Source organism: Bufo bufo, chromosome 2 (genome assembly GCF_905171765.1).
Source record: "Bufo bufo chromosome 2, aBufBuf1.1, whole genome shotgun sequence".
NCBI lineage: Eukaryota > Metazoa > Chordata > Amphibia > Anura > Bufonidae > Bufo > Bufo bufo.
In genome coordinates, this window is record NC_053390.1 from 449,078,038 (window position 1) to 449,101,180 (window position 23,143).

General features: G+C 45.0%; 1 protein-coding gene across 2 annotated transcripts in view; it reads right to left on the reverse strand.

Annotated features, from left to right (window-relative positions):
- Nucleotides 1-23,143, reverse strand: part of LOC120989445 (calcium/calmodulin-dependent protein kinase type IV-like) — a 50,979-nt gene that overhangs the window by 7,116 nt on the left and 20,720 nt on the right. For both annotated transcript variants that reach the window (XM_040417551.1, XM_040417552.1), the window contains exons 5-9: nucleotides 19,189-19,271; nucleotides 17,928-18,000; nucleotides 16,871-16,961; nucleotides 12,879-12,953; nucleotides 11,820-11,895 (exon numbers count right to left, since the gene is read on the reverse strand). In XM_040417551.1, coding sequence (XP_040273485.1) covers nucleotides 11,820-11,895; nucleotides 12,879-12,953; nucleotides 16,871-16,961; nucleotides 17,928-18,000; nucleotides 19,189-19,271 — 398 coding nt within the window. The remainder of the gene's footprint in view (nucleotides 1-11,819; nucleotides 11,896-12,878; nucleotides 12,954-16,870; nucleotides 16,962-17,927; nucleotides 18,001-19,188; nucleotides 19,272-23,143) is intronic.

The window sequence follows — 23,143 nt, forward strand, 5'->3', positions numbered from 1 at the left end:
GCCTCCGCACGGCCAGGCGGACACCCGAACGCTGCAAGCAGCGTTCAGCTGTCCGCCTGGCCGTGCGGAGGCGAGCGGAGCGGAGGCTGAACGCCGCCAGACTGATGCAGTCTGAGCGGATCCGCATTCATTCAGACTGCATCAGGGCTGGACGGAAGCGTTCTGCTCCGCTCGTGAGCCCCTTCAAACGGAGCTCACGAGCGGACAGCAGAACGCTAGTGTGAAAGTAGCCTTACAGAGATCATTTGGAGCTGGAAGTGACAACCTGCCATAGAGAAGGCAGATACATTTTTACCATCCCTGCATTGGTCCTAGTGATCATGGGGACAGGCAACTGCACAAGCTGCTGGTTCATTGCAGACCCAGACCAGCTCTGTATTAAGGCTCAACAGCCTTTCAGAAGCCCTGGGGACTGTTTTCCTCCTTTAACTGGGGCTAATATGTCAGCCCCAGTTACAAGAGAAATTTACGGGTAGGTTTTTGGTGCAATTTTTCTGGCAGTGTTTGCTTCTGTTTTTTGAGCCAAAGCAAGAAGTAAGTTGAAAGGGAATGAAAACTATCAAGGAAAGACACAGTTTCTTTACAGTGAATGGTGTAAAGAAACTGTCATAACCTTTTATTTAATTGCATGAGCCATGGTAATATATATATATATATATATATATATATATATATATATTTTATCACATACACACTACACCAACACATTACTGGCACCAACACATTACACCGACTTACCTTTTATTTCATCCCATACTAACTTCATAGGCATTAATATGGAGTTGCTAAAACAGCTTCTAATCTTTTGGAAAGGCTTTTTTTTCAAGATTATGGAGTGTGTCTGTGGAATTTTTGCCTATTTATCTAGAAGGGCATTTATGAGGTCAAGCACTGATGTTGGACAAATGGGCCTGGCCTGCAGTCTTCCTGCATGTCGGTGAATCAAACAATCCTCTCTACTGTTGGCCTGTCTGTATGGAGCCTGTTCTCACTCTGTGCATACTCTCGCATAACCACTGCACTTAACACCTAACAGCTAGGTCAAAACAGCTTAGATAGCGGGCAATTAGTCAAAACAACCATCCTGTTTTTCTCAGTCCAATGATGCACCCCCTCTCAAAGTCTGTTAACTGGGCATAAATGTCTTCAACTTGCATCATAGAGGCATGTCTAGCAGTCAACAATCTCTCACCAAGATGTACATTACCCAAAAGTAGCCTCTTAACGCCACTTTTCAGATGCAAGGGAGATGATAAATCTCCCCCAGTGTCTGATTAGACCACGTCTGTAATTATTCACATATCTGCCTGAGAAATAACTGCATGCCAAGTTTAGCAGCAATCTGACATTTCTATCTGGTGTGTTATTTTCTTCTTTATTTCCAGTGAGTGTGTATATGTAAACTAACCCCTGACTTAAATGTATGCTTTCTTTGTGGATCGGCATCCACACTACTTCAGAGAAGACTTGGTGGTCTTCACATATTCTGAGAGTATGGGAGAGGTTTGACCCCCCCTAGCTATCTGATGTTTAGGGATAGATGATAAATACGGTACTTTTTGTGGAATAACTGTTTTAATACTTTGTTGGACTATTTTTTGATCATACATTGGAAATTTTGGAATAGTTATGTTGAGAAGCTAGGAAACAACTCTTATATGATGTTTCCTGTACATACCTAGTAACCCTCTGCTCTGGCATTTAATAGTGGTTTATCACCACAGAATATGTTCTGAGAACACCAGTGCTTTACCCACATCCCACAGTCAAAGTTTATGTATCCTTTATGTAGTTTCTGATACCGACATACTGCACCTCAGCTCCCATTTACTTGAATGGACAGAACCTTGTGCTTCCAGCTCTGTCCACTGTATAGTTCCCTATGCCTGTGGTTGCTGGGTGTTGACCCTCGCTGATCTCATAATAATGATCTCTCCCGAGGATAGGCTATTAATATCTAAATATTGGAAAGCCCCTGTAACATACTATACCCTACTGGTTAGAATAAACTGCCCACCATCTAGTGTACGTAAAACTTTGTTTATGCTGAAGTTGCTATTAAATACTACAACTTCCTGTCGCTTCAGGCATGCTCAACCTGCGGCCCTCCAGCTGTTGCAAAACTACAACTCCCAGCATGCCTGAACAGCCCACAGCTATCAGCCTACAGCAGGGCATTGTGGGAGTTGTAGTTTTACAACAGCTGGAGGGCCGCAGGTTAAGCATGCCTGGCATTAATTGAATCTGTCCCCTCTTATTGGTTCCAGTATCTTAACTGATTATTAGAAATTGGACCTATGTCCTTTTATAGGTAGATGTAAGCAGAAACTGGGTGCCTGATACAAACTATCACTATCTGTGGAAAGGGGGCCCAGTCTTATCAAAATGACCCGGATCCCCCTCCTGCCTTATTAGATTCATATCTCTCCACTGTAGATGCCGCTCCAGTGCTTTTATCAAGTTACTATAAAGTTCTCAAAGCATTTATATGGTGTAATGGTTTTGCACAGAAATGCTCCAGCATAGTAAAGTAGATGACACTCTGGCAGTTCGCAAACTCTTGGATACACTTTCTAGCTGATCAGCTTCAGCATCTTCGGGTTTTGGGATGTTAGGGACCTTCAGTTTACTCTGTTGCAAAAATGTCTTAATACTTGTATGAGGCTTTGGTAGTAAGTAAATTTAAAGGGGTTGTCTCACTTCAACAAATGGTATTTATCATTTAGAGAAAGTTATTACAAGGCAATTACTAATGTATTGTGATTGTCCATATTGCTTCCTTTGCTGGCTTGATTATTTTTTCCATCGTATTATACACTGGTCGTTTCCATGGTTACGATCACCCTGTACTCCAGCAGCGGCGTCGGTGCTTGCACACTAAAGGAAAAAGCACTAGCCTATGCGCCCTCCCGCGATCCCAGCCAGCAGAGATGCCAGCCCCTTTTCATATAGTGCAAGCACGACCACCACTGCTTGATTTCATGGTGGTCATAACCCCTGTATACAAGTAGTGTATAATGTGACGAAAAAATGAATCAAGCCAGCAAAGGAAGCAATATAAACAATCACATGACAGGGTACTGGTTACTTACACTCGACCCCTTCTTCAGGCTGCTTTCCACCCCATCCCTCCTCTACTTCACCTCCAACCTTCCCCCAAATAACACACCGACACCTGGATGGATAAATTGGCCACAGCAGCCTTTTATTAAACAAAACATACATATATAGTTGTCACATTAACCTAACCCAGGGGGAGGTCCTTGAAGCCCGGAAACCTTGGAAACCATGCCGGGGTGGCCAACCTTACCTCCAGCCGTTGCACCTTAGCTCGGAAGCACCACGGTTGACACACCCCAACAATCCCGCCACAGCCGCCAAGCAACCATGGGAGTCCAGCCCCCACCGTGGGGCCCTCCCATCCTCGTCCTCTGATAAACCCACCGACTCCAAGGACCTCCCACCGCCAAACTAAGCCGCCGCGACAATAACCTTCCTTCTTCTTCCTTCTTCATTCTTCGCCTTTTCTTCTTCCCTTCTTTATTCTTCCCCCTTTTCCATTTTTTTTTTTTTTTTATTTAATTCTTTTTTTTTTTTTTTTTAAAGAACCCTCAATATGCAGACAGCACGCAACCCCAACCCATACCAACAGCTATTTCCAAAGGGGGGCCCAGCCCCCTCTCTCCCCCCCCCAAAACAAGGGTGGGTGGGCGGGGGTCAGTACGCACAAAATGGCCCCTGTCTCCTACCACGCGTCCCCTCTTAACCCCTTTGTTCCCCTCCCACCAACTCAAACCTACCAATCCCTAACCATGACCAGGGAGGGGTCTCCTTAAACCACCCCCTGTCATGTTCGCCTCCCCCTATGCTACGCCTTCAGTCCGGCTTCTTCTTGACAGGGTACTGGTTACTTACACTCGACCCCTTCTTCAGGCTGCTTTCCACCCCATCCCTCCTCTACTTCACCTCCAACCTTCCCCCAAATAACACACCGACACCTGGATGGATAAATTGGCCACAGCAGCCTTTTATTAAACAAAACATACATATATAGTTGTCACATTAACCTAACCCAGGGGGAGGTCCTTGAAGCCCGGAAACCTTGGAAACCATGCCGGGGTGGCCAACCTTACCTCCAGCCGTTGCACCTTAGCTCGGAAGCACCACGGTTGACACACCCCAACAATCCCGCCACAGCCGCCAAGCAACCATGGGAGTCCAGCCCCCACCGTGGGGCCCTCCCATCCTCGTCCTCTGATAAACCCACCGACTCCAAGGACCTCCCACCGCCACAGAAGCCAAGGCTTGACCTCTTAAGCCTTGGCGTCCCTCCACACCCGCACTGCAACCTCAATGCCTTCCTGCAAAGCTAAACACCACATGTCTATACCCAGCGCATTCAAATGAACCCCGTCACTGCGCCAATAGCCACCAACACCCTTCTCCAACTCATGATGCCTGACCGCCAAAGCCCCATTCCGAACCATAAACCTCCCTATTGCCCTGTTTGCCTTCACCCTCGCCCTATTCACACCCTCAACTGAGCGAGCCCCCCTCCAAACCGTACGAGGCACCATGTCTGACCAGACCGTCACCATGCCCGGGTAAAGGGACCACAATCTAAGCAGGTCAAATTTAACATCCCTCACCAACTCCCGTGAAGGACGCGCACACAAATCATTGCCCCCCACATGCAATACGAGCACATCTGGAGCCCTATCCTGCTTCACGAACTGGTGGAATTCCGGCAGCATACCCTTCCACATCATGCCCCGCCTGCCTATCCACCTTACCACTGCCACGTCCCGCGCCAAACCGAGCTGCTGGCCATCAGGCCGAACTGCCGCCCGGAGAGCTCCCCAGAAAACGTAGGAGTGCCCTAGCACCCACACCAACGCCGGACCGGAACCTGCAAAGAAACGAAAAAACATAACAGAACCAAAATCTATTGGCCGACTCCACACCTCCTAAACAACTCCCTTCACGACAAGTCACCACCCCCCAAGCCCTTCCAGGCGCACATAAGACCTGAACCGCACTGACTCCCATCTCCCGATCTTCTTGATGACCTCCTCCCCCAAACCCCACCTGGCGGCCTCTGTCGCCGCCCCTATCCGAAAAGAATGACTAGCATAACCCGCATCCCCCAGACCCAACTGAACCAAGCACCGTCTGAAAACTGCCGTGAACTGAAACCTAGACAAAAAGGCCCCATCCGCATGCACCAACAGGGGGGTGGCCACCCTACCCCTTTCACAACCGTAATCATGCCAACAGCGAACAGGACACATTTCACACTCCGGGACACTAAACAACACCAGCCGCCTGCCTCTTCCCTCCACATCAGTCTTGGACCGCCGCAAAACTATCTCCATCCGGTCCGGAAAAACATCCACATCATCACACAACAGGCCCCCCACCCTATCCGTTGCCGGGCAGACCAGCTCCCCCACTCTCAAAGCCCCGAAAAATGCCAATGAAAACGCTAAGCGAAACAAACGCACCTCCCATGGCGATGTGCACACATCCGCCAATGTCCTACCCAACTGCAACAACATCACAAACGACACTGGGCGGCGAGAATCCTTCCCCGTACCATCCCTGCGCCACCCCTTTAATGCCCTCCTCACCAAAAAAGCCTTAGTAATGTCGACCATACCCCGCAAGCGACACCCAAAAGCCACGCCCGCGATCCAACCATTCATCCTGGTGACAGACCATCCTTCCTCCCTACAATGACCAATAAACAACAACAGGGGGATCTCAAGATCCTCCCGCTCCCCCACCCCCAACTTCACCTTCCACTCTTCCCACCCCCGCCAAGCTCCAGCATACTTATCCCATGTCACAGGCGCCAAGGATGACCGAATCAAACCCATCACCGCGGTTCCAGGATTTCCCAAATCCCCGCCGGACACTCCAAGCCGACCTCCGCTGCTCCAGGAGCCAGCTGCCGAAAACGGTCCCACTGCGAACGAGAGAGGGCATCAGCAATACAGTTATCCACACCGGGCACGTGAACCGCCACGACCCACGCATTGAGTAGCAGGCATTCTAACACCAATTTTTGTAGCAGCCGCACAACCAATGGTGAAGAAGCCGACAAACTATTAATTGCTTGCACTACCCCCAAATTGTCGCAGTGGAACCGAACCGTCCTATTACGAAACAGGTCCCCCCACAACAACACCGCAACGACAATCGGAAACAGCTCTAATAACGCTAGGTTACGCACCCATCCCTTACTAACCCAACTGTCCGGCCACCTGCCCGCGCACCACTGGCCCCCCAGATAGACCCCAAAACCGCAACCCCCCGCCGCATCAGAAAACAAATCAAAATCAAACGAACTAACCTCCTCCATGAACAAAGAACGCCCATTATATTGTTCCAAAAACATACCCCAAACTCGCAAATCAGCCTTCAACTCCCGACCCAACCGTACAAAATGATGAGGGGCCTGAACCCCCCCCGTGGCCCCCGCCAACCTCCTACAGAAAATCCTCCCCATCGGCATAACCCGGCATGCAAAGTTGAGCTTCCCCAGAAGAGACTGCAAATCCCTCAATTTGATTTTTTCCAATCTCCCCGCCCTCGCCACTGCTTGCCTAAGGTCCTCCACCTTATCCAATGGCAACCTGCACTCCATCCTCCCAGAGTCTATTACTATCCCTAAGAAGCTCAATTCCGTAACCGGACCCACCGTCTTTTCCCCCGCCAACGGAACCCCAAACGCCTCAAACAACGCAAACAACGTGTTCAACAAGACTGAACACACCCGGGACTGAGCCGGACCCACACAAAGGAAATCATCCAGATAATGGATGACCGACTCGCACCCTGACGCATCCCGAACTGCCCACTCTAAAAAAGAACTAAACGCCTCAAAGTAAGCACACGATAAGGAGCACCCCATTGGTAAACAACGGTCCACGAAAAAACCCCCATTCCAAAAACACCCCAACAGATGCAAGCTATCTGGATGCACTGGCAACAGCCTAAAAGCCGCCTCAATGTCGGTCTTTGCCATTAAGGCTCCCTGCCCATACCCCCTCACCAATGCCACTGCCGCATCAAATGAAGTATAGACCACGGAACACATCGCCGGGTCAATACCATCATTGACCGACGTTCCCTTAGGGAAGGACAGATGGTGAATCAGCCTGAATTTATTAGCCTCCTTCTTTGGAACCACCCCCAATGGCGACAAACGCAGTGCCGCTAAAGGAGGCTCCAAAAAGGGTCCCGCCATCCTACCCAACCTAACCTCCTTTGCCAGTTTTTCCGTGACTACCTCCGGGTGCTCCCTAGCCGACCGCAAGTTCTTCCTAACCAAAACCGCTTCAGACGAAACAAACGGAATCCGAAAACCAAACGCAAACCCATTTTTTAACAACTCCGCCGCTCCCCTATCCGGGTACCTATCGAGGTACGGGACCATCCTTGCTAGCCGCACCGGCGTCGCCCCCTTTTCCAGAATTATCCCCTCCCCTATGCTTCCCCCCTTTAAAGCACCTCGCCGCTCCATGTGCCCCCCCGCAAGTTGAGCACTCGTGCTTGAACTTGCACTTTGCCCCGAACTTGCATCCCCCTTCATTAAACAGGAAGCACAGCCCTTTCGCGGATGCTGACGCAAAACCCGACTGGCCTCCTCCCCCCACCTCCCCTCGAAAGGACTGACCCCCCCTTACCGGCGCCGTAACCTTTAACCACAGCGCGATATCCTTGTGGTCCCACCGAATACCCTGCCGCACCGCCTTCCGCTGCCGAAACTGCTCATCGTAGCGCAGCCAGGCCAGCCCCCCATACACCCGATAGGCCTCCCCTATCGCGTCCAGATAACAAAAAAGAGCGGAACAACATTCCGGCTCCTTCTCCCCTATAACACTAGCCAATATCGCGAAAGCCTGCAACCAGTTCGCAAACGTCCGCGGTATCAACCTATGCCTCCTCTTCTCCTCCTCCTCCCTTTTCCCCTCATCCTTCCTCACCCTATCCAGGTTAAACTTCTCAAGAGGGAGCAGCGAAAAAATATCCACATACTCCCCCTTCCAGATCCGATCCCTCACCTCCTGCTTCAAATGGGCCCCCAGCGGCCCCTCAAAGCAAACATAAACTTCACCTTTTGCCCGGTCATCTAACCGAGACTCACCCCCCTCCACCACTCCACCGGCCTGCGTCTGCACTGACACGCTAGCCGCCCGCACCTCCGCAACCGTACCCCCACAACTCTGTACCCCACAGGGACCCCCCGACGCCCCCCAAACAGGCAACGGTGACAGGCCCCCAGCCCCCCAGCTAGCCGCCAGCCCCGCCAAACCCCCCAGTAACTGACCTAAACCTCTGCTCAAATCAAGGTGGGCTCCCCCACCCCCAGCCCCAGCCAAACTAGCCCCCAGCTGCACTAACGGTCCCCAAGGTGTCTCACCTGGCTGCGTGGGTGCTGTGACCCCACCAGCCGCAGGTCCTGCATCCAGAAGAGCCGGTCTCTGCGCAGATCCTCCAGGGGCATCTTCTTCCAGGCGTCGCACCCCTCCACCGGACGAAGATCCACTGCTAGAGGCAAATTCTTCAAGGAGGGCCGGCCCCTCCCCCTCTCTACTGCCGGACATCACCGCCGGGAGCCTGCTGCCTCCTGCCTCCTGGCCTGCAGCAGCTCCGCCATTCTGTCCACCTCTCCCACGCTGAGAGGCCCCAGTCACCGCTCCATGGACTGGGCCTGCCGCACCGGGTCCCGCCTCCAACCGCCGTCCATCACGCCGGGCAGGCCTGGCACAGCCTGCAGCCGAGCTCCGCCGCTTGCCAGGATTCCTCCCACGCCTGGGCGTCCGTGGAGGCACAGGCACAGACTGCCCCAGGCGTGAAGGGTCCCTTGAGGGGCTCCTTTTTCGGCGCTGAGCCCTAGGGGGCGCCATCTCTTGACTAAGGCGCGCCGGCGGTACGGACCGCCGCGGCCGGGACGTCTGAGGCAGAGGCAAAGCGGGCGCCTCTGCCACCCCCTGCAGCAACTCCTGGATCCGACCCTGCAGCCAGTCCTCGCCTTTCTCCGCTGCCGCTGCCCTAAGCTGCGATATCAGCACCTCCATTGCGCGTCTGGATGGCGGTCAGTACGCACAAAATGGCCCCTGTCTCCTACCACGCGTCCCCTCTTAACCCCTTTGTTCCCCTCCCACCAACTCAAACCTACCAATCCCTAACCATGACCAGGGAGGGGTCTCCTTAAACCACCCCCTGTCATGTTCGCCTCCCCCTATGCTACGCCTTCAGTCCGGCTTCTTCTATACGTTAGTAAATACCTTTGCCATTTGCTGAAGTGAGACAACCTTTTTAAGGTGTCTGAGCATCAGTTCCCTACACTGGTGCTCAAGCACAAGTTGTGGTGGAAAGTATGCAAGCTATAAAAGAAGCAACGCAATATACTTCATTATGAGACACCCTATGGTTGTCTAACTTGTTTCAATTGCATGAGTAGATGGAGGCAAAAGGTCTTACTAGGCTATCACATGTATTGGAAAATAATACAATGATCCCTCATGCTACAATGACCACACAATACAATATTTTCAACATACAATGGGCCATCATAACTTAAAACCAGACTCGACATACACTGCCATCAGACACTGTTGATCTGTGGTCCATGTGATTGACTGGAAGATCCAACCAATCAACATGGCCATTTCGCTGGTAAAACACCTGTACTGGCTGTCTAGTAGCTGCTCTGTACAGTACAGTGGTGGTATTACATGTTCTGTACTGCCCTTTTCTGGTGCCTTCATTTTATTTTTTCGGTACTCTGTGTGTACTGCACAGGAAACTGAAGAAGCTCCCGTCCTCTAAATTGAAAATTAATTCCAGAAGCTCTTTTTTTTACTGCTACTGTATATGTCAGGACTTTATCTGTAATAGTTTTGTCATTTTCTTTCATCTCAATTCTATATTATTTTCAGATGACATTTTGGAGCTTTGGAAACAATAACTTCTATAGAGTTATGGTCTCAAGTTACAATGGTCCACTGTATGTTGAAATCTTTTATGCTGGCAGCCTGTTTCCGTCACCTCACTCACCATGTGTCTGTCTGTCCTGTGCGTATGTGTGCATAGGAGCTCAGTTCTTGCATCTCTATTCTGTTTCACACTGCAGGGTTTACACCCTTTCTCCTTGCCCTGTGCTACTGTCCATTTGCTGACTAATGAACTCATTAACTCATTAACTCCCCTATGTATACGGGGCTCCTTGTCCTGAGCTACGGGTTTTCTCTGGTTCTGCTAGCTCTTGCAAAAAGAGCTATAATTTGTTTGTTCCTGGCTACCTACCAACTGCTGCTGGATTCTTGGACTTTAACTCTTGCTGCTTGCCCTGACCTTGGCCTGTTTCTTGACCACAAGTATCGCCGGACCCCCTGGTGCCTCACATTGGTGTCTCTGAACCCTGTAGGTCAGCAGCCGACCACTCCTCGTGGTTGGCACAGTGGATCTACAGACCGTAACAATATGCAACTCAAAAGTACTTACAGTATGATTTGCCTTTCTCTGATATTTAAAGGTATCTGCAGTTGTGCCATGCTTTTCAGGCTGATCACAACAGTAAGGCTACTTTCACATCTACGTTTTCCTTTCCGGTATTGAGATCCGTCATAGGATCTCAATACCGGAGGAAAAAGCTTCAGCACTGAACGGGATGCACCAGAATGCATTCTGTTCTGTTTGGTTGTAAGCAGTGGGATGCGGAGCAAGATGGATCTGTAATGAAAGTCAATGGTGTGGGATCCGTTTTCTCGGACACAAAAGAAAACGGCTATTTTAGAAATAATTCAACCTATCTGTTTATAATGGATGCAGCCAGTTGTATTATCATAAAGGAAGTGTTTTTGCTGATCCATGACAGATCATGCAAAAATGCAGATGTGAAAGTAGCCTAATAAGTTTATAATTAATCTGAATAAAATCATTTTCTCTATTGAGTGTTTGGAGTGTTATTTCCCTGTTAAATGTAGGATTTAGGTCTTCTGGATGAAAACCAATGGCAGCAGATATTAGAGAGGATTCCACAATTATTACTCAGTGCAGCACATGGGCTTTTGAATGTATACTTATTTAATATTATAAAACTCTTAAATTTCCATTTGATAATGGGTACAATTGTAAATGTCCCTATTGTAGGGCTGATATGGATGATATGCTTCATATGATGTGATCGTATCTGACTGCTTGATTGACAGGGGTGGACATCTTCATATAAATCAATTTGCTCATCTCTAATTGGGATATGTGGAGGACCTAATGACCCCTGAGCTGGGTAAATAGTAATTTCCAGGATGTTAGACATAGCCCAGAAATTAATTGACTAGCAATGGCTGGATAAGTGCAGCTCTACTAGGAGGAAGATGAATTGGCTGGTAAATTTAGAAAAGGGGGTATGTAGAAAAAGAGGAACAATAAATACATTTGAAAAGATAAGTGGACTGATGTTTCTGGGTTAGAATCAAGAGAACTGAGAGATACCATTTTGGTTTAAGGTATAGATTAGGCTTTTTATTTTTGCAAATGGCCATGGGCTTGATGGTCAGAGGGTTGCATCTGTCTGAAATGCCGATATGATAGGTGGCTGGGGGTCTGGGTTCGCCATGGACTCGAAGATATTGCATATATTGGACTTTTTAAGACTGGTGCAGATTTCCTGCTGATATTGAGGGGGGGGGGGGGTTACATTTTTGTGTCTTTCTTTAAGAAAATTCTATAATCTTTAACATTTTTTTACAACTAAATCTGAGATGCATTACTATCCTTTCACAATAATACAAGTAGGATAATCTTACAGAATGTATGTAATTACACCAATAGACCACAAGTCAACTTCTGGACCATATGGAGAGCCACGAAGAATTTCCGGTGCTGAAAAAATAATAAAGATAATGATTATTAATTAAAGATGTCTAAACATAGGAGATGTACCAAAACTGGTGAAAAAAAAGTGGTTGGTGGTCATTTTCCAAGGGCCTCTGAAAAATGACTGTTGGAATCTGATTGGTTGATATAGGCAATTTTTCTTTTCATCAGTTCAGATACGTCTAGCTATTGTACTTTTATTGAACATTAAAAACCATGTATAAGAGAAGTTATTTATTCCTGTATCAGTAATAAATTTGGCACATCTAGCTGTAGAAATATCTCATAAAAAAGTGCTTATCCTTGCACCACATCATCCAGCCTGAGGCACTGTGATAAATCTGGTGCAGGTATAGACAGCAATATCTATATTTATACCATTTATAGGATTTGTAAATCTGCCCCAATGAATCTAATTGTCAGAACTCAACCAAAACTAAGTAAGTTTTCATGTACTCAATTATATTTGGGATCTATCTCACATGGATCCTGAATAGGGCTGGAAAGTAGCTTAGTGGGACAATGCACACTACCAAATAAAGGCATTGAAAACACGATTGTCCATATGTTGCACAATACTGTACCATTTCTGCACCGCACTGCGTCTCAAAACACTCACAAAATTTTTTAATAAAAGGCAGCATTCGTGTTGCAGAAAAAAAAATTGAGTCTTTACTTAACATGTAGCAGTATCTAGTAGATGCATCGTGAGTGTTATCTTTTCTCAAAATTTTTGGCCTATACTAAGGAATCTTTTGAACACGACTCCTAAAAGGGCGTGCACCGAACCTCTTTATTTTTCTAATAAGGGTGCTGTATTTTTTCTATTTTTTCAAAATGCTTACTCACAGTCATGTGCATGGGACCTAACAAAGAACATACCTTGCTATACTATGAGAGCTTGATAATATAATAGTTAGAAATGACTATGCTTCATTTTTATAAAATCAACGTTAGGAATACCTCAATGCTGTTCATTATGTACTTACCACAGTAGCCTGGTGTTCCACATGCAGTCTTCATAGCTGTCTGGTCATCAATAATTTTAGACAAGCCAAAGTCAGCTTCAACAATTAAAAAAACAATTATTGCTGATTAATTAAATGGAACCTGTCACACTGAACATGGTATCTGAGCTGAAGACATCATGTTATAGAGCAGGAAGATTAATTATAGCTGTGCTCATTCTGGGCTTTGAAGTCAAGCAGGCGGTCCTATCAGTCATTGACAGCCTTCCCTCTATGACTGTGTATACAGAGATAGCTGGCAGTCACTGACTGAAGACAAGGAGACAGTCCTATCAGTGACTGACAGCCTTCCCTCTATGACTGTGTATACAGAGATAGCTGGCAGTCACTGACTGAAGACAAGGAGACAGTCCTATCAGTGACTGACAGCCTTCCCTCTATGACTGTGTATATAGAGATAGCGGTCAGTCACTGACTGAAGACAAGGAGACAGTCCTATCAGTGACTGACAGCCTTCCCTCTATGACTGTATACAGAGATAGCGGTCAGTCACTGACTGAAGACAAGGAGACGGTCCCATCAGTGACTGACAGCCTTCCCTCTATGACTGTGTATACAGAGATAGCTGGCAGTCACTGACTGAAGACAAGGAGACAGTCCTATCAGTGACTGACAGCCTTCCCTCTATGACTGTGTATACAGAGATAGCGGTCAGTCACTGACTGAAGACAAGGATGCGGTCCTATCAGTCATTCACAGCCTTCCCTCTAAGACTGTGTATATAGAGATAGCTGTCAGTCACTGACTGAAGACAAGGAGACGGTCCTATCAGTGACTGACAGCCTTCCCTCTAAGACTGTGTATATAGAGATAGCGGTCAGTCACTGACTGAAGACAAGGAGACAGTCCTATCAGTGACTGACAGCCTTCCCTCTATGACTGTATACAGAGATAGCGGTCAGTCACTGACTGAAGACAAGGAGGAGGTCCTATCAGTGACTGACAGCCTTCCCTCTATGACTGTGTATACAGAGATAGCGGTCAGTCACTGACTGAAGACAAGGAGGTGGTCCTATCAGTGACTGACAGCCTTCCCTCTATGACTGTGTATACAGAGATAGCGGTCAGTCACTGACTGAAGACAAGGATGCGGTCCTATCAGTCATTCACAGCCTTCCCTCTAAGACTGTGTATATAGAGATAGCTGTCAGTCACTGACTGAAGACAAGGAGACGGTCCTATCAGTGACTGACAGCCTTCCCTCTAAGACTGTGTATATAGAGATAGCGGTCAGTCACTGATAGGACCGCCTCCTGGACTTCAAAGCTCAGAATGAGGATATAAATTAATGAAATATACTGAATCTTTTCCCAGGGGTGCATCTCTAATTGGGCAATGTGATGCGGTGGCCTCAGGTGGAGTTGTGCTTGGACATCAAGGGGGGCGGCAATTTAGCCTCCAGTCATGCATTCTTGCACAGCCCTGCAGACATCTTTGTAGATTATTATATATTGCGGTTTTATTGCGATTTGCGGCAAAAACCACAACAAGACCGCAATGTACAATGACCCCTAGGCATAGATGTACTTATCAGACTATTAAGGACCTTTAGGATAAAGTAATGGTAGGCTAAAGGACCTTTGATGATGTCATGGTATCTCAGTATTAGTGTCCTAAATATATGGATATGAGTAATAATGCTTTTATTCTTTATATATACACACTACTAATCATATCCGAGATTTAGGACGCTGCTACTATCTCCTATATACAAAATAGGCAGATGTTGACACTGATACAAATGCACACTAACAAACACTATTATTTACTTACAGGCTGCAGGTGCTGTAAATATATATATATATATATATACACACACACACAGTACAGACCAAAAGTTTGGACACCTTCTCATTCAAAGAGTTTTCTTTATTTTCATGACTATGAAGGCATCAAAACTATGAATTAACACATGTGGAATTATATACATAACAAACAAGTTTGAAACAACTGAAAATATGTCATATTCTAGGTTCTTCAAAGTAGCCACCTTTTGCTTTGATTACTGCTTTGCACACTCTTGGCATTCTCTTGATGAGCTTCAAGAGGTAGTCCCATGAAATGGTCTTCCAACAGTCTTGAAGGAGTTCCCAGAGATGCTTAGCACTTGTTGGCCCTTTTGCCTTCACTCTGCTGTCCAGCTCACCCCAAACCATCTCGATTGGGTTCAGGTCCGGTGACTGTGGAGGCCAGGTCATCTGGCGCAGCAACACATCACTCTCCTTCATGGTCAAATAGCCCTTACTTTTAACGTTTTCCCAATTTTTCGGCTGACTGACCTTCATTTCTTAAAGTAATGATGGCCACTCGTTTTTCTTTACTTAGCTGCTTTTTTCTTGCCATAATACAAATTCTAACAGTCTATTCAGTAGGACTATCAGCTGTGTATCCACCTGACTTCTCCTCAACGCAACTGATGGTCCCAACCCCATTTATAAGGCAAGAAATCCCACTTATTAAACCTGACAGGGCACACCTGTGAAGTGAAAACCATTTCAGGGGACTACCTCTTGAAGCTCATCAAGAGAATGCCAAGAGTGTGCAAAGCAGTAATCAAAGCAAAAGGTGGCTACTTTGAAGAACCTAGAATATGACATATTTTCAGTTGTTTCACACTTGTTTGTTATGTATATAATTCCACATGTGTTAATTCATAGTTTTGATGCCTTCATAGTCATGAAAATAAAGAAAACTCTTTGAATGAGAAGGTGTGTTCAAACTTTTGGTCTGTACTGTATATAATGGGGGACATTTATCAAGACCGTTTAAGCATGGGTGGGGGGGGGGGGGGGCTGGCATGCTGGTGTCTGCAGTGTCATAAATAAATCTGATTAATTTTTGTTATATGCAGGTATACTGTATATATATCTTAGCACAATATAGAGACACACATGTTAGCACCACCTAGATAGGCAGCAAATATCATAATGGGATAAGATGACAATCTTCTGGGGTACATGGGCCCATGGTAGCAGACACATATGAAACTTAGTGCAGGGCATAGCCTTATGGGTCCCGTTTTTTTGGCGTTCCCTATGCAGTAAAACGGAAGAGCTGAACCTGGACATACCCAGAATTTCACCCAGACAGCCCCCTGTTATGAGCATCTGAGCATTTTATGTTCTAATGCTCTCCCTTGCCCTGTGCTGCACGATTCAGCGCAGGGCAAAGGAGAGCATTGGAGCATGAAATGCTCCGATGCTCATAACAAGGGGGTTGCCTGGGTGAAATTCTGGGTATGTCCAGGTTCAGCCCTGAACCCGGACAACCCCTTTAAAGAGTAACTAAACGTTTGATTACATTTTTGTTAAAATGTCCCTAATGCCATAATGCACTTTATTAAGGCTTTTTGTACTTTTAACAGACTTTACCCCCCCCCCCCCCAAAGCGCACCTTTCCCTGTGCGCTTAAAATTGACTTTTCTATACACCGCTGACTTCTCAGCAGTGTACGGAGTATGGGCTCTACAGTTTATGAATGGGGCCGCAGCGCACATTGCTGCTCCTGCCTGTGACCCCCGGAGGTTTACTAAATGCTGGTATAGCACATGGGTACCCTGTAACCATGTGCTATGCCAGGATTAGCGTAACGGGCTCCTGCCTGTGCCAGCTTCGCTAAGCTAAAAGCTGACATGCAGGACTTTTAGCTTAGCGAAGCAGGCACAGGCAGGGGCCCGCTCCGCTCAGCATTTAGTAAACCTCCGGGGGGCACAGGAATGTGCTCTTGCCCATACTCCGTGCACTGCTGCCCCATTCATAAACTGTAGAGCCCGTACTCCGAAGTCAGCAGTCTACAGAAAAGTCAATTTTAAGCGCAAAGGGAAAGTATATTACAAAAAGTGTTATTATGACATTAGGGACATTTTAACAACAATTTAATCAAAAGTTTAGTTACTTTTTAAGCAATTTGCTTGAAATAAATAGGACATGTGAAACTCCAGCAATGAACATTACCAATTTTAAGAAGGGAATTTGGAGACATATCTGCATAGAGGAGATTCTCTGGCTTGAGGTCACGGTGAACAACTCCATTTGCATGCAAATACTGGGGGGGAAAAAAAAATATAGCAGACTTTAATCATTCATCCTAAATTCATCCTAAGTCCCCCCATGGCCTTTTCTCTCCCCTTTATTCTATCCTTCAGTCCAGTGTGGATGCAGGACTTCCCCTTAGTTCTTGAAGAGTCAGCAATATTCCTTATCCATTCTTATCCAGAGGCCTTGCCCTTTAACCTCAAATTCTGACGTCAATACCTTCCTAAAAGAGGTCACGCACACAATCGCTTCTTATGGGCCACTTTTACCCTCTTAGTACCTCAATCTAGTGTTGTATGCCCCCCAATGCCCCCCTTTTAAACCTCTTTGTTAGTTTCCCTACATTATTTGCATCAGAAGAGTGTCCAAATTGGGGGCCCTTTCCTTTCACTTCCTCTTTACAGGGAAATGGTTCTACAGCCGGTGTCTTCCTTCCGATGGTTGTCTCTGCTTGCCATCTTTCTGCACTTCTCCCATCCCAGGGAGAGGTCTTGCCATGAGGACTTTTGTCTTTTACCTCTTCCTTCAAGCACTCAAATTTTCTACATCATTCCTGTTGGATGGCACAAGGGGTATCTATGTTCCGAGGCAACCATTTCTCCTGGATCTTCTCGGCAATCAATGAGGCCTACAGTGTAAAAGGACGAGATCCTATCTTCAAAATCAGTGCATACTCTTCTTGGGTTCCACACCGTCAGGCTTCTATTCCAAGTTTTCAAAGCTACTACTTAGTCTTCCATCCACACGTTCTCTAAATTTTACAGGGTGCACACTTTTGCATCAGTGTATGCAGGTCTTGGTCGTAGGGTGGTACAGTCAGTGGTAGGTCAGTCTGCCACCCGATTGTCTTCATTTTTCTTCCCACCCCAGGGACTGCTTTTGAGCGCCCCATGGCTTCTGTGCCCCCCAATGAAATAAATGAGAAAAGAGTATTACATTTACATTTATCAGTTTTGAGATTTTAGTTGTCACTTACAGTGACTGCTTCCAGGATCTGTTGCACAACACAGGCTGCATCTCTTTCACTGTAATACCCCCGCTCAACTATCCTAGGCAGAGAGAAAAAAACTAATAAAGCATTATCATAAATACGGAGCCTTATTGTAAATCCATGTGCACTATGACCCCAACAGAAAAAAAAAGCTAGAGCTCTTCTTCCTTTGAACTGAAGCACTTTTTCTAGGGGAGAAAAATTCTGTGCATACAACATAACAAACAGAGCATGAGGCCTGGTAAAGATCTGTCATAACCATGTTTCCCTCTAAATTGCAGTTCATGCTCTGGAAAAGATGATAGATTTAAAAAATCCAAGCCTTGTTAACCAATACAGCTACTGTCTTCTTTGCCTCTTTAGATACTTGTTTTAACTATTTCTTTCACACCAGAAAATTAGTCGTACAGTATATGTTTGGCTGGTATGCATTGGGATTTCACAGGAATAATTAAGATGTTGAATACAGTAGGGCATATTTACTAATCCTAAAGATGGTTTCTAGACAAGCACCTATTTATCATAGTGCTTCATGCTGGATGATAAATGTGGTGCATGGCCAGACACTTTTGTTAACTTTATACCAACTACTGGTTGCCTTAGTATGAGACAGAATTTTACACCAGAACTGTCAACCGATTTGGGCACAAAATGTTGCATATTAAGCCACACTCCTTTCTCTAAACCTAGATAGCTTAATTGTACATATTTTGGTGCAATTTAAGCCAAAAACTGGTATAAGTGTTAAGATAACGTTTTCTTTATCTGTATTTTGAAAGTACATTCAAGTGCACAATTTAGTACAAATATATATATATATAAAAATAAAATAAAAAAATGCATACATCGTTATTATGTTGGTGCTGCCATATGCCTAAGGATCAACGGGCAGGGGCCTCCTGACCTTTGCCTGAGTACCATTTGCTTTTGTTGGACACTGACTCTAGCCTACTACATTTTCTAGCCAACCTCTTTCACCCATCTTGTCTCCTGCCTCCTGCGTTATCTATTCATTCATTTTCTTCAGTATTGTCTCTCTGGTTTTGACCCATGGTCTGGACTCTTCCTCCATTGTACCCTCTACATTTGTCTTCCTGGTTGTTCTTCTGGTTTTCACCCATGACTCCTTCAATTTATTTCATGTGTAATTTTCTATGATATCCTAGCTGTATAGCCCTCTAGATAAAAGACCTATAATGTATAATATTAACCCCATGCATTCTTTTTAAAAGCATTAAATATTTACCTGTCAAACAACTCTCCTCCCGTTACCAGTTCTAAAATCAGGATAATCTGAGATGGGGTCTCAAAGATCTCTTTCAGTTTAATCTAAAGCAAAAAACAGTCACTTATTTCGATAACATTATTCTAGTTAATTTACCTTTAATGGACAAATGCAAATTTAGGATTATTTAGATAGCAGCGTCATTTTCCACAGGTCTGTACAGTGTGAAACACATGCAAAAAGAATGTAGCATAATGATCATAGGCTAATGTAATGTAGACTAACTAGGAGAGCTCATCTGATCTGGAACTACATTACCATTGAGCCAGGCAAGTTATTAAGGAGGTTCTCCATTGATACATGTGATCAATGTTTGATTGTTAGGGGTACATCCTCTGGGACAACCAACAGTACCAGGCACAGCTTGAATTGAAAACCTGTTGTGACAGTGTAAACCATGAAGGGATGAACTTACTCAATAGAAGGCACCCACTGATTAACAGTGGTGGCCTGTACTGAAAATGGTAAAATATAGTAATTATAAATATTTGAAATATTTTTATTAGTACTTTTGCATAAGAATAACAGGAAAAGGCATGACAAGATTCCATACAGCCAAACACAAGTTATCAGCCAGGGAACGTTGGGCTGATTGGTTAGTTGGTTAAGGGCCCTATACACAGACCGAGAACACTTTGCACTCGTGGGGAAAAATCGTGCATTTTCCGCAACGCACCCGCATCTTTTCCCGCACGTCACCCGCATCTTTTCCCGCACGTCACCCGCAACGCCCGTGTGAAAGAGGCCTTACCGAACACTGATGTGTGACTGAGGCATAATTACAAGAAAAGTCACTGAAGACATTCATGGTTTCACTTTATAACAGAATCATGGCAGCTATGCTGGATCTGTATTTTCACAAAAACAGGTGAATTATAACCATTTTTATAATAGAGTCAGTCAAGTTCGGTTTCTCACACTCTTCTTGTACAAAAATTTGAGAAATTTTGCCTCACTTTCAGTAACATCAGTTTGAACACAGCCTAAGGGCTTATGCACACAAACGTATTTTCTTTCCGCTTCTTATGCGGAACCATTCACTTCAATGGGTCAGCAAAAACAATAGAAGGTACTCAGTGTGCATTCCGTTTCCGTATTTCCATTCTGCAAAAAAGTAGTGCATGTCCTATTATTGTTTGCAAATCACGATGTGAGGCCCCATTTAAGTCAATGGGTCCGCAAAAAATACAGAACGCACACGAACACATCCGTATGTCATCCGTATTTTGCGGATCCATACTGTAGAAATGCTATGCCCAGCCCATATTGCTCATGTGTTTGGTGATTAATAAGTAACTGTTTCCGATCCACAAAAAACGGATCGCATAAGGAAACCATACGGATATGTTTTGTGGAATGACAGAACGGAAGAGGACTTAAATCAGAGAGAAAAAAAACCTTCAGATACGGAACAAAGGATCCGTGAAAAACGGACCGCAAAACAACAACGGTCTTGTGCATGAGCCGTAAGTGTCCGTGTTTGAACATCAGAGGGTCTGTATTGATCTTTTATGTTGAACTCATACCTATCTCACTTAACCTTCCCATAAACATGCATGCATAGCTTGGCCAAGCCTGCTTGCGTATTTTAATGAGTAGGACACAAGCTGTTTCCAGACACTTCTGGCAATGACTTATCTCTTGGCACAACAAGCAATCAGGCATGATGGTGACTGCTGTAGTATTACACTTTTCTGAAACCAAGTAGTGAGTTTGAAATACTCCCTGATGTTGGTCTGTTTGCAAGAGGATAGTATGGAAAAAAATAAATAAAAACCACTTCACATATTTGGTATCGCTGCATCTGTAATTACCTCAGATATACAATGATCAAGTAATTTATCCCATACAGAGAATACTAGTAAAAAAAAATTTTTAGGAAAAATGCTGTAAACTGTTTTTTCTTATCCACTACCCAAAAAATTGAATAAAAAGCAATAAAAAAATCTCATGTACACTAAAATGGTACTAAAGAAAAGTTTTAGATTTTGGAAAAACAGACTTTTCTAAAATTAGATTAGTGGTATACGAGTCTATCAGATTGAAACAGTTTCAATGGCGTCCAGCAGAAATGAGACTACTTAAAAGTGGCACTATTGAAGGCAACAGATAATTGCATTAGGCTTGTCAGTAAAAGCAAAAAAAGGAAGAGACCACTGTGGTACTCAGCAGAAGTGGCCAAAATCATTAAAAAAAAACAGCATTTAGTAATTATATTAAAAAAAAACTAAAAACTAGGATGACAGGCAAATTTATAAGATTAGGCAGAGAGAGGCCAAGCAAGTTATAAGAGATTCTAAAGCACAGACAGAAGAGAAATTAGCCCAGTCAGTGAAAAAAGGCGATAAGACATTCTTCAGATACATAAATGAAAAAAGGAAACTAAAACAAGGAATTACGGAATTAAAAACAAAAGAAGGAAGGTATATGGAAGAAGATAAAGAACTAGCTAACTGCCTCAATGAATACTTCTGTTCAGTTTTTACAAAGGAAAATGAAGAAAAAGAACCTCAGCTAGGAAGGAAGACTAATGAATCTTTTGATGCATGTGTCTTTACAGAGGAAGAGGTTCTAAGTCAGCTGTCTAAAATTAATACAAATAAGTCACAGGGGCCTGATGGGATACACCCAAAGCTATTAAAAGAGCTTAGCGGTGAACTAGCAAAACTATTAACAGATTTATTTAACCAATCACTGGTAACAGGAGTCGTTCCCAAAAGATTGATGTGCCCATTCATAAGAAAGGTAGTAGGGAGAAATCGGGCAACTATAGGCCAGTAAGCCTGACATCAATAGTGGGGAAATTAATGGAAACCATACTTAAGGAGAGGATTGTGGAACATCTAAAATCCCATGGATTGAAAGATGAAAAACAGCATGGGTTTACTTCAGGGAGATCATGTCAAACTAATCTTAGATTTTTTTGATTGGGTGACTAAAATAATAGATGGCGGAGGTGCAGTAGACATCGCTTATCTAGACTTTAAGGCTTTTAATACGGTCCCACATAGAAGGCTTATCAATAAATTGCAGTCTTTGTGCTTGGACTCCCATATTGTTGAATAGATTAGGCAGTGGCTGAGGGACAGACAACAGAGGGTTGTAGTCAATGGAGTATATTCAACCATGGTCTTGTTACCAGTGGGTTACCTCAGGGATCTGTTCTGGGACCCATATTGTTTAACCTCTTCAGGACACATGACGTACCGGTACGGCATGTGTATTTCCGATCACTGAGCAGGCACCTTGGCTAAATGCGCGGGGGGGAAGGGGTCAATTTAGACCTGCAGTTTGCGGCTTTACCTGCGGTTTGCGGCTGCTGGCGGCAGTGCCATCGGGTCTCCATCCGGCTGTAGGCATCGCGCTGCCTTCCGGTGACGAGCCTGTGAGATCCAGCCCCCTGGATCTCACAGGCCGGAAGCTGTATGAGTAATACTCACTGTATTACTCATACAGCCAATGCATTCCAATACAGAAGTATTGGAATGCATTGTAAAGGATTAGACCCCCAAAAGTTCAAGTCCCAAAGTGGGACAAAAAATTAAGTGAAAAAAACTTGAAAAAATAAAGTTTTCCACCCAAAAAAGTAAAAGTTTAAAGTTAAAAAAAAAAAAAAAAAAAAAAAAACACACGTCATTTTCCCCAAATAAAGTATAAAAAAATTGGGAAAAAATAGGGGAAAAAATAAAGTATACATATTAAGTATCGCTGCGTCCATATCGACCGGCTCTATAAACATATCACATGACCTAACCTCTCAGATTAACACTGTAAAAAATAAAAACTGTGCTAAATAAAAAAAAAAATTTCACCTTACATCACAAAAAGTACAACAGCAAGCGATCAAAAAGGCGTTTGCCCACCAAAATAGTACCAATCTAACGTCACATCATCCCACAAAAAATGAGCCCCTACC